Source organism: Doryrhamphus excisus, chromosome 3, assembly GCF_030265055.1.
Source record: "Doryrhamphus excisus isolate RoL2022-K1 chromosome 3, RoL_Dexc_1.0, whole genome shotgun sequence".
Taxonomy (NCBI): domain Eukaryota; kingdom Metazoa; phylum Chordata; class Actinopteri; order Syngnathiformes; family Syngnathidae; genus Doryrhamphus; species Doryrhamphus excisus.
Window position 1 is genome coordinate 14,671,407 of NC_080468.1, and position 18,510 is coordinate 14,689,916.

At 43.6% G+C, this 18,510-nt stretch overlaps 2 protein-coding genes across 2 annotated transcripts in view; both read right to left on the minus strand.

The window, feature by feature from the left end:
• prkci (protein kinase C, iota) overlaps positions 1 to 12,158 on the minus strand; it is a 29,940-nt gene extending 17,782 nt beyond the window's left edge. Inside the window, exons 1-3 of the mRNA XM_058069144.1 lie at positions 11,815 to 12,158; positions 2,949 to 3,070; positions 949 to 1,038 (exon numbers count right to left, since the gene is read on the minus strand). Coding sequence (XP_057925127.1) covers positions 949 to 1,038; positions 2,949 to 3,070; positions 11,815 to 11,897 — 295 coding nt within the window. The 5' untranslated portion in view covers positions 11,898 to 12,158. The remainder of the gene's footprint in view (positions 1 to 948; positions 1,039 to 2,948; positions 3,071 to 11,814) is intronic.
• Positions 12,159 to 13,223: 1,065 nt separating this feature from the next.
• Positions 13,224 to 18,018, minus strand: dapk3 (death-associated protein kinase 3). The gene is made up of 9 exons (XM_058069148.1): positions 17,574 to 18,018; positions 17,406 to 17,499; positions 16,408 to 16,768; positions 16,201 to 16,330; positions 16,083 to 16,131; positions 15,987 to 16,013; positions 15,750 to 15,902; positions 15,615 to 15,660; positions 13,224 to 14,324 (listed from the first exon to the last, which is right to left on the minus strand). The coding sequence occupies exons 1-9, from the start codon at positions 17,647 to 17,649 to the stop codon at positions 13,788 to 13,790; spliced, it is 1,473 nt and encodes a 490-aa protein (XP_057925131.1). The 5' UTR covers positions 17,650 to 18,018; the 3' UTR covers positions 13,224 to 13,787.
• Between the last annotated feature and the right edge of the window lie 492 nt (positions 18,019 to 18,510).

Below are 18,510 nucleotides of genomic sequence, written 5' to 3' on the forward strand. Positions count from 1 at the left end.
TATTTGTGTTTTTTCCTTGAATCGGTATCGGCCGCTACACGCACGGATTTGCAGATATATTTTTTCGCCGCATGATTTACAGTCAGGCATCCGTCGGGGCAGCTTTGTATTGCACCGGCGGCACATGGTTAAATAGTTATAGTTATATATAGTTATATAAATAGTTAATATAATTATGAAAATGTGCAATATTTCCATCACTGCCTCTGTTACTACCTCAATCATATTTATTTATTTAACAACCCAATACAATACACATTCATTATTACAGTCATTATTTGCACTATGACCCATTTATCATTGCACTAAAATTAATATATCTGCAATATATCTGCTCCTGTGCAATACCATGTGTATATTTTGGATATCTTGTATATATCTTGTTAAATTGTCTTTTTTACTCTACTTTTATATACTTTTTTTTTTTTTTAACTTGACTACTGCACTTAAAGGAGAAGCTCTCCAATCTCGTTGTACATCTTGTATAATGACAATAAAGGCCATTCCATTCCATTGTTTGAGAAAGCTAAATCCTACTGTGTTCAGTGTTTACATTTCAATAAATATTTGTTTAAACATGAGACCTGTAATATTTGTTATCATGGTAATTTTTCGAAAAAAATCTGTATCGGCCCCCCCAAAAAAAACATATCAGTCGATCCCTAGACAACAGCACTTCCTGAATGTTGTGTTGTACTGAGCATGCTCGTCTTTGGTTGAAGTTGACTGATGCATATATTTGATAACCTTACTAATTATACACCAACAGCACCACCCATGTCCGATGACGGGTGTGAATATCGGACCCAGAGGGCTTCCATGCCTTTATAGCCGATTTCTGAAAGTTCTACTTCTATATATTGGAACAACAAACATGACCTCCGATACTACTACCACCGCTATTTTTGTGCTGGGAATGGCGCAAAAGGGAAAGCTGGAAGGGCTCACCGTGGATAATGAGCTCCGAGTCTTTGTTGAGCTCGTAGAGACGCAGCGCTTCTTCCAGCTCCAGCTGAGACGACACGGTGCACGGGTCGCCTGCCAGGAGGATGCAATGCCGTCATTTTTCTTCATTCACTGCTCATGCTTCAAACCCTTCTTCCGCTATCGTAAAACACACATATGAGAAGCTTCCGAACTTACGACAAGCTTCATCTTCATGATCAACACGGCAATAACAAAAGGAGGGGAAATCATGTGCCGAAATTATTACAGCTGTCAAAGGGTGACGGAATTTGAATTTGAAAATCAATGCATCCCAAAGCGATGGTGGTCGAGTGGTTAGCGCGCAGACCTCACAGCTAGGAGACCAGGGTTCTATTCCACCCTCGGCCATCCCTGTGTGGAGTTTGCATGTTCTCCCTGTGCATGCATGGGTTTTTGGGTACTCCGGTTTCCTCCCACATTCCAAAAACATGCTAGGTTAATTGGCGACTCCAAACTAGAGAGGTAGCGACCTAAACGGTAGCCTTCAAGTTATTTCCTTTAAACTTAAATAGCCAAAAACTTACCACTTCCACACGGATAGGGAGGATAACTATTAACAGTTATTTAACCTTTAACATGAACATTAATCAAACGTAATCATTTTTTCTGGGTACATGATACCATAAGCGCATCCATATCAAACTTGCGCGGGCCGCACTAACATTAAACTTTCATATCAAGGCGGGGGCCTCAAACTAGTGTCCTGCGGGCCACATTTAACTCGCAAACTAAAGAGCTAGCGACCTAAACGGTAGCCTTCAAGTTATTTCCTTTAAACTTAAATAGCCAAAAACTTACCACTTCCACACGGATAGGGAGGATAACTATTGACAGTTATTTAACCTTTAACATGAACATTAATCAAACGTAACAATTTTTTCTGGGTACACGATACCATACAGCATCCATATCAAACTTGCGCGGGCCGCACTAACATTGATTCTCGTCATTGATGAGAGATGACATTACATTAGATTACCTTCACACTGCGTGGAGTCAGTCATAGCATGTCCGACATGACATAGTGAAAATAAGCCCTCCTCCCTTTTCATGTGGAAGTGGTAAGTTTTTGTCTTCTTTCTTATGTATAGAAATTGGAGGCTAACTAGTTCGCTACATTTAAAACGGTGGTTGTCTATTGCAGCTAATCCCGGAGCATGCGCTCTAAGAATGTTAGAAAACATATTTAGAAAGACATTAACACTTAACTATGAAAATATTCAATGAATCCTACTTCAAGGAAATTCACTTATCGGCTTCTGGTCTGGAACCAGTTAACTTCGATTAACGGCAGTCTCTCTGCAATATTCGACCAAGTTCGCATTGCTAATGAGTAGTGAGGTATGGGCATGTTATGTTTACAGTTGCCAATTAACTAGCAAGTACCGCAAGAGCCGTAAGACATTAAAGGCTTTGGCTTATTCAGAGCTTGCGACTTTTTACCAATTATATGTTAACAGGTATTATAATAACTCTATTGCAGTAGATCAGAGGATCTTTAAGTATACAATTATTTATCATAAATTATTTAACCCTGTCCTAGGAATTTGGCTGATGTGGACAAGGATGGTAAGCTAACTGCTGAAGAGTTCATCCGTTCACCCCCACCCACACAGAGGTGAGTTGAGCAGTGTGATATGAAAAGCATATCCTAAAAGTACAATTCATTCATTTAGAATGAGGTATATTATTACATATTTTCATCATCATCATCTTAAGGAGGACGCCGTCTGCCGCATGCTCTCCTCTGACGAGTGCGACAGTCAGGTGATTCTAAATGCGGTTGAGGATAATTAGTCTGGGCAGGATGACCTTCGGGCTGAGCGGACTGATCCGACAGCTAGCTCCGCCGCCCGACTAAATACGGGTGACAAGCAGGGACCGTCTGGGTGGAAAAGATGGTGCCTGTGTGTGTGTGTTAATGTGTTTTATATATGCATATGATATGCTCACACACACACCTTCTTCGTCGATCCACTTCATGGTGAAGAGCTGGTCGTTGTCCATGGAACACATGTCCTTGACTTCCCCGTACAGGCCTTCGTAGGAGATGGACGGCTCAAAGTGGGTGATCATGATGTCCCTGAAGGCAACGTGCCGGGGGAAAATAAAACAAAGAGCATCATTAGTTGCGCAAGCCGGATTTGCCTGCTTGTCCTAATAACTCCCTTTTTTTATTTCATTCATAATCATGTTAATTAACGATAAAACATCTAAAACAGGGGTCTCAAACTCAATTTACTTGGGGGCCACCGGAGCTAGGGTCTGGGCGAGACTGGGCCGCATCAGGTTTTCAAAAAAAAAAAAATGCATTTATTAAAAACAGAAAAATTAATAAACTTTGCCTTTGTTTCGATTTTCTACAATAAAAGTTCTGATAAAACATTCCACTGTTCCCAAATATCTTAATTTTGATTTTTCTACACAAAATAAGATGAAAAATAAATAAACAAATCAAGAATAAAGAAAATCAATCAATTAGTAATAAATAAATAAATATGATAACAATAAAACGGCAAATAATAAAAACTTAAGAAACCACATATAGTTGGTGGGTAGACAAATTATTTTTTTCAGATTAAAATGAACAAAGCATTATTAGAGCCCTGTAGACATGACAAAACACAACTATAGTCACATTTATACTCTTTTTATTTACAACATATTGCGCAACTGCAGGGTCTTGAGACACATGCTAACTCGCAAACTAGAGAGCTAGCGACCTAAACGGTAGCCTTCAAGTTATTTCCTTTAAACTTTAAATAGCCAAAAACTTACCACTTCCGCATGGATAGGGAGGATAACTATTAACAGTTATTTAACCTTTAACATGAACATTAATCAAACGTAATCATTTTTTTCTGGGTACATGATACCATACAGCATCCATATCAAACTAACATTAAACTTTCATATCAAGGCGGGGGCCTCAACTAGTGTCCTGCGGGCCACATCTGACACGCGGGCCGCGTGTCTGATCTACATTCTAGCTTCATGTTATAGGTGACAAAGCAAGTTAGTGTGAAATATGAATTAATACATTCATAATTGGGCTGCACGGCGGATAGCGTGGTTAGCGGACAGGCCACACAGCTAGGAGACCCGAGTTTGATTCCGCTCCGCCCCTTGGGCATCTCTGTGTGGAGTTTGCATGTTCTCCCCGTGCATGCGTGGGTTTTCTCCTGGTACTCCGGTTTCCTCCCACATTCCAAAAACATGCTAGGTTAATTAGCGACTCCAAATTGTCCATAGGTATGAATGTGAGTGTGAATGGTTGTTTGTCTATATGTGCCCTGTGATTGGCTGGCCACCAGTCCAGCGCGGGCCGCACTAACATTAAACTTTCATATCAAGGCAGGGGCCTCAAACTAGTGTCCTGCGGGCCACAATTGGCCCGCGGGCCGCCTGTTTGAGACCCCTGATCTAAACATTAGGGCTGTCTGATGATTCGTAAGTGTAATCAAATTAATCACAGATTTCTAATTAATCATGACTAATCACCACTTGCCACTATGTGTGAAATATGCCTATTTTTACTGTATTCTATGAAGAGAAAGATAAATGACATCCCAGGCACAGCTTCAGCCATCATCCCTGTCATGGCGCACACACACACACACACACACAGGCAGTACAAGAGTGATAAAAGGGGATAACAAGGGTAGCAGAGGGTGACTAGGAGCGTCCACCCTGTAGGAGGATCATCTGTCCCTCGTTTCACGGCCACGTCTCCGCCTCCGCTCATCACCCCCCCAGGTCAGCCACGGCTGTGTTTACAGCCGAGTAGATGGGCCGTGGAGATGGCCGCCATAAGCTTTTACGGTCATGCACAGGCGACACGGGTTTGTGCTCCGCCGCCTGAAATGTGCGGGGTCGGGAAAAGGAATGGGGGGGGGGTCGTTTGGAAGGCGGGGGGGGGTGCAAGGACAAAGACCTTGTGGTGCTTTTACTGGCATGCTACAAAGATGGAGGCTCTTGGTCATTAACTTGAGAGCTTTATTGGAAGATGATAAAAAAAAGAAAAGGACACCTGGTATGAACAAGGCACGTGTACTGTACGGGTTCAAGGTCGACTCTATAAGGTCAGCGTGCGCTAAATGGACCTCTACAGCTGCAAAAAAAGCACACGTGTACCAGTGTGTTATGATTTGTTGTTTATCTGAAGCATCTGGGATCATGACGGATCAATGCGAGAGCACCCAGGTGGTCTTAAACTGAAACCTGGACCAGATCTAGAACTGGATTATTGTGCCATTGAATAAGTAGTGATACCGAATACAAAAGTATGAAAACATACCATTCAAGGGTTTGAATGACTTTAAAAAATGCTAACTCCTATTCAAGCTGTCTTCGGGCGAGAGGCGGGGTACACCCTGGACTGGTGGCCAGCCAATCACAGGGCACATATAGACAAACAACCATTCACACTCACATTCATACGTATTTGGAGTCGCTAATTAACCTAGCATGTTTTTGGAATGTGGGAGGAAACCGGAGTACCCGGAGAAAACCCACGCATGCACGGGGAGAACATGCAAACTCCACACAGAGATGGCCGAGGGTGGAATTGAACCCTGGTCTCCTAGCTGTGAGGTCTGCACGCTAACCACTCGACCGCCCGCACTCAATTTCCCACAAATTTTTCCCCAAATTTTGACCTGGTTTTCGTACACTAGGCCTGTCACAATAATGAATAAATCAATGCACATCAGGGCGTGTTGGTTCTATAGCCTATCATGCGTTATCATTAATATGCCAAACGATATACATTGTTATTGCATCCCTAAATGTTTTTTTTAATGGTGGCATCGTGGGAGCTTTCTGCATCGGTCGCAGATGCTGACTCCGCCTCCCAACCTGTGGATACGTTCTCACCCAGCACCCGCATCCATCCTGCTTTTAATCACTACCTATGGAAGGCCGCGTGCCGCAACAAACCCTCTGGCATCTCCACTCCCACGCTGTGATCCCTCCTCCAGGACCAACACAGCAGCGACGTGCTGCCAGAGATAACGGAGCGCGGCCGTAGAGAGCGTCCAGACAGCAGGCCAGGTTCTAAAGTGAGTCAGGTTTAAGCGGATGAGAGCCTGCGGGTGTTACTTATTCCGTCTGTAAAGCCGTCTGGGAAAAAAAAACGTCAACAATGTCCATAATGTGAGCTGCATATTAACTAGACATTATTGTTGGGTGGCACGGCGGTCGAGTGGTTAGCATGCAGACCTCACAGCTAGGAGACCAGGGTTCAATTCCACCCTCGGCTATCTCTGTGTGGAGTTTGCAAAGTTCTCGGACGCCTTTTATACCTTTACGTCTCTATGCTTACCGAGTTGAGATTTCCCACTGTTTTTGGTGAACCTTGAACGCACCATAGATGTGTGTTACTGCACGCAAAAAGTTTGAGAAGCCGCGACTTGTCAAAACGAGGCTGCGAGGCGTTCACGTGTCATTGCAAACATCACATTGTACGTTTTTTTGGAAACGACGGCTCAAATTTGCCAGTTTTTCGAGTGGTTAGTGGGCAGGCCACACAACTAGGAGACCCGAGTTCGATTCCACTCTGTGGAGTTTGCATGTTCTCCCCGTTTCTCCGGTTTCCTCCCACATTCCAAAAACATGCTAGGTTAATTAGCGACTCCAAATTGTCCATAGGTCCATAGTGTGAATGGTTGTTTGTCTATATGTGCCCTGTGATTGCTGGCAGGTGGACCCCACCTCTCGCCTCTGTTATGCCCAATAACTACATTACTGGCGCCAGACCAGCTAGCCTCACAATGCCTCACTAGCCAAAGGTAACACAAAAGCATGTCAGTTAATCCAGGATTAATCCAATTAATAATGTTAATAATGGATTGATTTGTTATATTGATAGACCCACATGTTATCATGAATGTACCCGTTACTGCATGCTAACAGCATGGCTAGAAAACCCTCATGGAGCTTTTTGAAGGTGTTTTAATAAAGCCTTTTTTATCTGTTTATATATCTTTACAACAATGAAAAAGAGAGAGAGGGTGCACGTTTCCTTTGGCAGTGAGCGGCACTTCCTTCCTTGATGCGTTGATTTCACATATAGCAACATAGATAGGAGCGCTACACCTTGCGTCAAATGTGTAGAGTTACCTTTGTCTTGAAGGCATCGTGAGCCAACATTCCCACGACAGGAAGTACATGACACAAGACAAATGGGAGGGTAAAGGAGCGAAGGGATGGCTGGCATTACGACACACACACCTAGCATTCTTCTCTACCCCCCCCCCCCCCCCACACACACACACACACGCACACATTAGGGAAGAGCTCCCGGGCCCATGTCAACCCCCCAGACATGGCCGCTGCCTGAGTCGGACTCAGCAGTCTCCCATCTACGCACGAGTGAGGCCATTCGTCAGCGGTGATGGCTGAAGCGGGGAAGACGGGTCAGCGGGGCTCCCTTGGCTTGGGTGAGCACCTTGGACCATCCATCTTTCTGTCAGCGCTGCCACATATAGCCGCACCTCTGCCATACATCCAGCCACCCACCCACCGGGCACCTTCACACAGGTCCCAACGTCAACACGTCCTGAAATAACACGGCAGACGGGCAGGTCAGGATGCCCCCCGGCGAAGGCGGCATGGCTGCTTCACGGCAGAGCGGAACCCACTCAGGTGTCTCACGCTGGCTTTGGAGGACGACGGCGCTCACAGGTTGGCGGACAAAGCGACGGAATACTAGAGCTGAGGTGCAGACGTGACGACACTCGACAGCCCTGAGTGGACATGTGGGTAAAATGGATGGATGGATGGATTTTGTAATTTTTTAGATAGCTAGAGATAGCTAGAGATAGCTAGAGCTAGCTAGAGCTAGCTAGAGAGAGAGAGAGAGGGAGAGAGAGAGAGAGAGAGAGAGAGATGGAGAGTGAGATAGAGAGAGAGCTACAGAGAGAGATAGAGAGAGATAGAGAGAGAGATACATAGAGAGAGAGAGAGAGAGAAAGATAGAGAGATAGAGAGAGAGCGATAGAGAGAGATAGAAATAGATAGAGAGAGAGATAGATAGAGAGAGAGAGAGAGAGAGAGGTAGAGAGATAGAGAGAGAGCGAGAGCGATAGATAGAGAGATAGATAGAGAGATTGAGAGAGAGGGAGGTAGAGAGGTAGAGAGAGAGAGGGGAGCAAGAGAGAGAGATAGAGACAGATAGAGAGAGATAGAGAGAGAGAGAGAGAGAGAGAGAGAGAGAGAGAGAGAGAGAGAGAAATAGAGGTAGATAGAGAGAGAGATAGATAGAGAGATAGAGAGAGAGGGAGGTAGAGAGGTAGAGAGAGAGAGGGGAGCGAGATAGAGAGAGAGATAGAGAGAGAGAGAGACAGATAGAGAGACAGATAGAGAGACAGATAGAGAGACAGATAGAGAGACAGATAGAGAGACAGATAGAGAGAGAGATAGAGAGAGAGATAGAAAGAGAGATAGAGAGATAGATAGATAGAGAGATAGATAGATAGAGAGAGGTAGAGAGAGAGATAGAGAGAGAGATAGAGGGTTAGATAGAGAGAGAGAGAGAGAGAGAGAGAGAGAGAGAAATAGCTAGATGGATAGATGGATAGATGGATAGATGGATAGATGTGCTGCCATAGAAAATGGATGATGCATTCAAATGCATAAGACACTTGTATATTAGATAATTTGGATTTCTTTGACTACAGCTATTTTTTTTCAGTCATATGATGATAACATCCGATTTGAACTTTATTCCTGCCATATTAGAACTTTTCCCAAGCCAATATTCCAAAAGTGGGAACTTTTTTTTGCAACAAGGCAACTTGATTTTGTTGTTTCTCATGTTACAAACTAGTTAAAAGAAAAACATTATTTTCCTTATTATTGTCCTTAAATTGACATTTTTTTCTCCATTTCAGCTGCCGTGACATATTCCTGTGACATAACCTCTGCCACAACCTCATTTTCCAAATAATGACAACTTTATCGCTTTGTTTATACGTCGGATCTTTTCTTTAATATTTCAATAATCTGCTTCTGAAATATTTTTGTCAGATGACAACATTTTTTTCTTAATATTGTGACTTTACTGTCATAAAAATGACTGTAAGGGGGATGTTCGTAGATCTGCTCTAATCACAGTTTTCCTGCCCGGCAACATATCTGACACATATCCTCAGACTATTCTAAACTATTTCTAAAAAATAAAAAAATAAAAAAAGATCCTGAGCCGGAACACTCCCCCCAAAAAATGTAATTAAAAAAAAACAATAATAATAAAAAAATATATATATATAGCAAAACACAAACACGATCGGTCTGAACCAACCAAAAACCACTAAAATATCATTGTGACCCGCCCCCACACCCCCACTAACTAAAACGTACCACATACTACCCAGAAGTGTATACAATTCTACACAAGTTCCCAAGCCTTATTTACTTAACCCTTTAAAGCCAATGTGAACAATACACTGTCAACAGCCTTAGCGTTAGCGAGCTAATGCTAACACAGCCAACAGGAAAACGCCCAACTGCAGAAGTAAATAGCAACTAAATGCAGCCCGACAGAATAATCTCCCGGTCAAATTATTATTATTATAAATTATAACATTTGTAATTATAAAAAAATATTATTAATAATAAAATAATTATTACTACTAATTTAAAACAGCATCTGAAAGCCAGTTGAGGTGAAAGGTCGTATGTTTACAAAGCAAAATACGGATGCAACTACGTTCAGCCTCCTCCGCCATGGCGACTTGTGAGGGGCGGGAAGACTGCTTTGTCTCCGCCCCCGACTGCTGAACGCCGGTCACTCATTGGCTGATCCGGGCAAGAAACGCAGCTTTCTGATATGTTTTAATTGTTCCCAAATACAAACATTTGAATTGATTACTCGTTAAAAAAAAGTAATTATTCGCGCCGTTCCAAATACCTTATTCGGGTTCGACTCCACCCATATAGCATACAATAGCTTCTTGGAGTACAGCACAAAAAAAACATAGACTTTTCTCCGAGTTGTCTTGAACGCAGCATAATCGTAGGATTGGACAGTAGCGGTTTTAGGGGGGAGGGGCTTGCCAATAGCTGCATGGCTACAATGAGTTTGCGTTTGTCTGGGTCCGACAGATTTTTTTGTTTTTTTTTCCGTTGGTCATATTGGAACGCCGGATCCGGGACGGTTCCGGAATACTTTAAGCCCTATGTACACGGAGTACTCTCAAGTCATTTCGGGTAGAGTTGTTCCTGAGGAGGATGTGATGTGTGTGTTCCCGATGGAGAGACTTCTTCTCATCCAAGGTCACCTCCTCGTGGGGTAGCACCCGACTTCAGATTCCCACAGGGAAAGGCCCCACCGGTCCCGTCTTCATCAAAAGCTCCATTTAGCTTCATTTCCTCTCGGCTGACATAGCTGGAATTCTTGAGCAGCGGCCTCACGCGTGCCGGAGATGCTTGCCTTAGTGAGACGTCACCTCCTGCCGAAAGGAGTGGCTGCCCCCCCCCCCGCGCAAAGCAGCAGGTGGATGTGGCCAAAAGGACGGGGACCGACCGGCGAGACACGTTTTTCAAGTCCTGTTCCGGTAGGAAGAAGTAGGAACTTGTGGTCATCCACAACCTGTATGCCCTTAAATCTATTCACCCTCACCCATAAACACAGGAAGAAGACGTTGCAAGAGGGATCAGTGTGGACAAATATTGGTGACTCCGACATGAAAGCATGTACCCCCCGTTCCCCCGCCCCCCTCAAAAAAGACAGCATAGGGTACATTTTTACGTCAATAGGTGCATCCGGTGGTTGAAAAGAACGTAGTACACGAGGCACGCATACGGAACCCTGTGACACATTAAACCACAGAAGAAGAAACAACACCTGAGCTTTCCGAGGCTCATCGAGACATGGCGGTTTTACAGGTAAACGTCGACGCAAGATGAGTTTGGGTCAACGAAAACGAGACTTTACTTTGAAGAAGTACAACATACAATCTGCTGATATCATTTTTTACTATCTTGCACTCTGTGTGTACGCTAGCGGCCCCGTCTACACCCACCAAGACAGTACGGTAGGACTGATAAAAAGGGCTTGTTCTGTTCATGCCGGTGTTCTATGGCCATTGAAACCAAACTTCATTTTGTGAACATCCAGCAGCAACACAACATTTTGACGACTGATGAAAAACTATTGAAGCTAGTCCAGCATGCCGTTATTCTAACACCATATTTCCCCACTTAAAATCGGAAAAAACAAACAAAACAAGGAAGCAGGCCAACAATGAACACAGCCTTATAACAAGTACTTTCTATTTCATAGTACTTATTGTAGTAATACACTTTATCATGCCCAAAACTGCTGATCAGTACCTTAAAATTACATTTATGTTAATAGCCATTGTTTGTGTTCCAAGTCAATGGCAACAATGTTGGTAAATATCTTATTTACCAACATTGTTATTGTTCCTAGCATCATTTAGCAACTACTTGGTGAAACCGGGCCTGTTGATTGACAGCTAGCAAGAACCGCTAGCAAACGACAGTACTTCAACTTGACCGCTTTCACGTTAAAGAAAACTCGGTGAATTAATTAAAACCTTAAAACTGCTACCGACTAGATGAGTTATTAAGATGGCCAAAAAAAGAGAAAAAAAAGAAGATAAATATCCTGTTTACTTCCACTGGGTCTGGATAGTTTCACCTGTCTGACTGCCTTGTCAAGTTTCCCACGCACGCGCATACACACACACAGGCATTAGCCGTTAGCTTGTCAAGCTAATGTTAGCCGCCTGGTTCCAAAGCTCGCTAGCAGGTGCTTGTTTATTAATAGTCAAAGTGACAAAAATGAGGGTATTTGCTTACCCTTTGTAGTACGCTTTCACCCGAACTTGGTGTGAATTCTCTCCGGGGTGGGACATGGTGCTGTCCCGCAACGTCGGCATCATCAGCTCAGCCCGCCGCGGTCAGCCGATGTGCTTCCCCTTACGTCCCCGCTGTCCTACCTCGGCGAGCCTGGTTTTAGTTGTTGTTGTCGCGAACACAGCGACGCCGAAATGTCAGAGCGGAAGGTGCGAGTGATAAACGAAGAAAACAACGAAGAAACGACTCTTGTGTGTGTAAATTAAAATAAAATGCAAAGTAAAGAAAAACTTGAGGGCTCCGCCAAACAACTCCCTACTGCATAGGCCCGGCCATGGACCAGTCCATTGCTGGAATGTTTGGGGGTGGCGCATAACTTGGAGCAGCAAATCTTACGTTACCATGAAACGTATACATGCTTTTAATTTTATTTAAAACACATTTACATTCTTATTTATATTTTTTTATTCGTGTAATTATAATAATTCTGCTTATAACAGGCATTCTGTTTACTTTTTTAAATCGGACATAACAGGTACCCTGAGGATATGTGGTGTATTCAAGTTCTATGGCTCAGAAGTAATAGCTGCATTAAGGTAAAAAAAAAGCCGTAAAAAACAAAAACATGTCGTGACAGACGGGGGAGGGAAAGGGGTATTTAAAAAGAGTAGTTTCAACTGCGTTCCTACGGTACGTAAACGTCTCACTGCCCTGTGCTGATCATGACAGACCAATTGTATTCATTTCCGCAATTATCTCCACATACTTTTTGATTTAAGTATTCTTGTTTATTATTGGTGAAATACATTATAAATATAGGGATTCTGAGGGAACATAAACCACGTATTAAACGGCACCCCGAAACCACTTCTGAATGGGGCTGTTTTAGACTGGGATGCAAGCCAGGTAATAGACGGCACTAAAAATGTGTGCATGTGGTGGTGATATAGTAAAGGAAATTCTGATAAACCACCACCGGAGGGCGCTGATGAAACTGCAATTTTTAAAAGAAGACTGACATATGCAATAAACGTGTATCATTTAAATGCACGTGGTAGTTATATCGGAGGACATTCTGATAAACCACCACCAGAGGGCGCTAATGACGCTGCAATTTTAAACGAATGCCTTCCATACAGTACAGTAGTGTATTATTTAAATGCTGTGGTGGTGATATCGGAGGACATTCTGATAAACCACCACCGGAGGGCGCTAATGACACTGCGATTTTAAACGAATGCCTTACATACAGTATAGTACAGTGTATTATTTAAATGCTGTGGTAGTGATATCAGGACATTCCGATGAACTGCCACCAGAGAGCGCTGATGAGTCTGCCACTTTAAAACAATGTCTTCCATATGCAATCTTTTCCATTAAAACCTGCTTTATAACACAATCACAAACACAAGTTACAGATAAAACTTTGTTTATTTGGAATAAGCTGCACCCGTTCATTTTTACAGCTCTTTACAGCTAAGAGATTGATTTAAAATACATTTTGGAACGTTGCTATAATCAAATCATTCAAGTGCCAATGAATACATGTTCAGTATAGGTCAAAGTTCAATGGAATGTTGGAGGTGTGCAAAGATGACAAATGTTAAAACATTAAAAAAAAATAAAAAGTGAGAGTATTTCAAGTTTCCATGAGAAGGCGACTGTGCAAAACGTGATGGTGATGATTGAGATATCGAAAGCTCTGTAACAGTATCAACACGCAGCTTGCCTGTCTGACACGGAAGGCTTCCTCAAACGCTATGAAAAATACATGAGAATATCCTGACAGTTAGAAAATGTGGTGTAAAAATTCAGCGTTAAGTGAAGAGTAAAATTGACAGTACGTGAAATGCGGCGTAAAAAAAAAGAATAAATTAATGTACAGCACAGCAAAGGAGCCCTCTGTTAACGGGAGGACGTTGAGGACGTTGTCCTCCTTACTCCAAGGCATGTGAGGAATGAAAGAGTCGCTGAGCTCACGGCGTGCTGCCGGAGCCGAGGCGGTCCTTTTCGGCGGATATGGAGCGGACCAGCTCCTCCACCCAGCGCACCTCCGAGGCCACCTGCTCGGCCAGCGACTCGTAGCGGCTCTCCAGGCGTCCGAACTTGCGCTTGAGGATGTTGGCGGACTGCGTGGCCAGCCGGGCGTCCTCCTGGCTCTTCTTGCGCTGGGCCTGCGTGCGCTGCAGCTCCTGGCGGATGCCGCTCAGGTCGCCGGAGATGCTCTGGCTCTCCTCCTTGTACCAGGCCTCCTTCTCCTCGTAGATGGAGAGCAGGGCGGCCACGTCTTCGCGACACGAGCGCTGGTTGCGCTCCAGGTCCTTCAGGCCCTCCTCGGCCGAGGCGATCTCCTCCAGGACCTGGGAGAAGCGCTCGAAGTTGACGTAGGTGTTGTTGGGCGGCATGCTGGAGTGCGACTTGATGGTGTACTCCTTCAGGCGGGTGGTCTTCAGGCGCCGCCGCTCGGTCTTGTGGTCTCGCTCCTCCTGGCGCACGTTGCGTCTCTTGATGACCTGGACGGTGAAAGACAAGGACGGAGATTCAAGGGTCGTCATGGAAACACTCCCAAACATCTTTTTGGCTACTTGTCAGACAAAAACTAAGGTTATTATTATCAGTTATTAAACATGCATGGAAACTTAACTATTACAATTAAAATATACACAAATAATATATATATATATATATATATATATATATATATATATATATGATATAATATCATTGTCCTCTGTCAAGCACCACACATGCTAACGTTAGCATGCTAACACCTTGTATAATAGTGCTAAGTGTTTATATAATAGTCTATCCATGAAAATAGCTAAAAATGCAAGCATGGTAACATCAACATTGCTAGCATGAGCATGCTAACATCTAACACATTAAGGCTAAATGTTTTTATGTGTCTACCCATGACAATAGCTAAAAATGGTAGCATGTTAACATTAGCATACGAGCATAAAGTGTAATAAATCATGAAGTGTTAGCATGGTAATATTAACACAATAACTGAGCATTGCGATGTGTAAATAGCTAAAAATGCTAGCATGCTAACATCAACAATGCTAGCATTAACATGCTAACATCTAGCACATTAAGGCTAAATGTTTTTATGTGTCTACCCATGACAATAGCTACAATTGCTAGCATGCTAACATTAGCATACTAGCATAAAGTGTCATAAATCATGAAGTGTTTGCATGGTAATATTAACACAATAACTGAGCATTCTGATGTGTAAATAGCTAAGAATGCTAGCATGCTAACATCTAGCACATTAATGCTAAATGTTTTTATGTGTCTAACCATGACAATAGCTAAAAATGCTAGTATGCTAATAAGTGTCATAAATCATGAAGTGTTAGCATGGTAATATGAACACAATAACTGAGCATTCTGATGTGTAAATAGCTAAAAATGCTAGCATGCTAACGTCAACATTGCTAGCATTAGCATACTAACATCTAGCACATCAAGGCTAAATGTTTTTATGTGTCTACCCATGACAATAGCTAAAATTGCTAGCATGCTAACATTAGCATACTAGCATAAAGTGTCATAAAAAAGTGTTAGCATGGTAATATTAACACAATAACTGAGCATTCTGATGTGTTATCATGCCGACGTTTGCATGATAACACCTAGCATGGTAGGTAATAAATGGCACATATGAGGGTTTTCAGGACCCCCCCATAGCCATTTTCTTTGTGCTACTGTAAGAAGGTCATGTTAGCATGTTAGCATGTTAGCACAGAGCCAGATAAGCTAGCAGCATATACAAAGCGTAACAGAGAAAGAAGCACCTTTATCCATGAATGTTGCAGGCTGTCTTCTATGGTCATTCTCTTCCTGCAAGAGAAAATCCGTCAGTCAGTCGTAATATTGAAGCAGTCGGAATATCGAAGCAGTCGGAACATCTTCCGTATCGAAAGCCCTACTTGGGGTCTTTGACCAGCAGGCGTCGTATGAAGTCCTTGGCCAGCTCGCTGGTGTTGCTGAAGTACTCCTCGTCAAAGTCGTAGTTGACGGCCGAGATGTTGGTGAGGGTCTCCTGCTTGGTTTCGCCCAGAAACGGCGAGGCGCCGCTCAACCTGGAGCAAAGTCAACATAGGGTGGCGTTAGACCAATGTGTGTTTGGGAAAAGGGGAGGGGGGGGTATGTGCAAGAGGACTTACAGGATGTACGTGATGACGCCAATGCTCCTGCAGAGAAGACATCAAAGGTCAGAAGATGGAAGTTGTGCTGGAGAAGGTTGAAGGTTAGCGTCTTACCACATGTCGGCCTCCAGGCCCAGCGGCTCGTAGTTGACGATTTCTGGAGCTGCAAAGCAGGCGGAACGTCAGGAACATTGTGGATGATGGACGTCAAGATGACAGCACGGGGTCTCACCTACGAACTCCGGCGTTCCAAAAATGTTCTTGAACTCGTTCCCTGCTTTGATCTGATGCGCGATCCCGAAATCAATCAGCTTGATCCTGGGATTGGGAACGTTCTTGTCCAGCAGCATGATGTTCTCCGGCTGGAACACAAATCATAATGTATCTTCAACCTCACGTTCTAAAGTCGATCCATCAATAAAGACCCGTGAAATTGAACCTTGAGGTCGAAGTGAGCGATGCGTTTGGAGTGTAAGTAGTGCACGCCGTCCAGGATCTGCTTGAGGAACTGCGTGGCCTCCTCCTCGGTCAGAGACTCCTTCTCGGCCAGGAAGTCGAAGAGCTCGCCGCCGGACACCAGCTCCAGGATGAGGATGACGTCCGTCTTGTTTTCGAAGATGTCGTGCAGCGTGATGATGTTGCTGTGCTGGATCTCCCGCAGGATGTTGACCTCCCGTTCGATCTCCTCGCGGCTCACGCCTCGCCGGCTGGACGAGAGGCGGCGCTTCTTGATTAACTTGGCGGCGTACTCCACGCCCGAGCTTTTCTCCTTGCACTTCCGCACGATGGCAAACTGCCCGCTGGCGTACCAAAAGGGATAAGCGTGATTATAACCCTAGAATATATGAATGTCCTGGCTGCTCAGTACGATATGGCTATAGCTGGGATGCATAGACGCACCAAAAATAGCTTTCTTTATTTCCTGTGTTAGCTCCTTGTGATCTTTCTTTATCTTCTGCATTGTTCCAATTTAGAAAAGCATCTCAAAATTAGCAAAAAACGACATTTATTGTTGATGTCGGCGGCCGTGATGAGCTAGCTCTCACTGCTTTTATTGGTTAGCACGCAGTCCAGGGTTCAATTCCACCCACTGCAATCTCTGTGGAGTTTGCATGTTCTCCCCGTGCATGCGTGGGTTTTCTCCGGGTACTCCGGTTTCCTCCCACATTCCAAAAACATGCTAGGTTAATTAGCGACTCCAAATTCTCCATAGGTATGAATGTGAGTGTGAATGGTTGTTTGTCTATATGTGCCCTGTGATTGGCTGGCGACCCCACCTCTTGCCCGAAGACAGCTACACTAGGCCCCAGCACCCTTGTGAGGATAAGCGGTAAAAAATTAATGATTTTTATTTATTTTATTACGTTGAACACAATCCCCCACAACATTAGCTTATAGTGGCCCATGACAGGAGAAGCAAGATCCAGAGGAACATACCTGCCCAGCTCCTCTCCCATCTCGTAGTAGATCTCAACATCCTCCTGCCTGAAGCCGGCCATGACCTGCTGCTGCCCTTCCGGTGTGTTTGACACTGCAAATGGACGACACATAGTCAGCTGAAAATGTCAATAGCTCGGCATAACAATCCTCCATGTTGGCGAGCACCTTCTTCCCTCCTTATTTGGCCAACACTTTTGAGGCTGATGTCAGCGTCTCTGCATACCAGTCCTACTGACATCATCTCCTTGCCTGCTTTGCCAAGACCAGGACTGTGGACCAGGACCCTTTCATACTTTGACTATACTTTTACCATCGTTTCGAATGATAGTTATTAAAAAAACACATCATAACTGTGTTGACTTTGAGAAAGGGTCAAATAAAAAGAGAATAACGATATATTGTTAGATTATGACCTGTTATATAAATTACTTATATATAAATTACAACAAACTTAGCAATGTTAGTCAAACAAACATTTTTAATAGCAAAAAGGAAACAACTACAAGCTAGTCCGGAGACGTAGTTAGCTTAGCTGGCAAAACTAGCTAACAAGCTGTTGAAACACCGATTCTTCTCGACGTCGTAAAATAAACAATAAGTCATCTAAACGAGCTGTAATGAATATAAGAAATAATTATCATAAAGTGTTAACAACAGGGTACTTACATTACTGTAAACTACGAAAGCCGCATTCCGCTCGAAAGTAACTGCCCGTGGAATCCATCAACACTGTCCAGCTCGCCTCTCTGCCACTCACAAAGCTTCCGTTACAAGTTTTCAAAATAATAGTTTTATCAAAGTGTTGGAATTACTGAGTTCCGTGGTGTGATTCCCGCTCACTAATCATGACACAAATTCTTTACTTAAATAATTCTAAATTGTATAAATTTGGTGTTGTTGTTTAACGTTGTTGACAAATGTGGCTTGGCATGTGCGAAGATGAGTCTTATTCTGAAAGCATTATCAACATGAGTTCCGGTGTTGCTGCGGCCAAACTGATGCAGGTAAATACCAGCCAGAAGGGAGAACATATGGGATGACGTCATAAAGAGTTAACCTGTCCGCACTGTAAGGGGCTTTATGGTTGCTCTCAAAATACTAT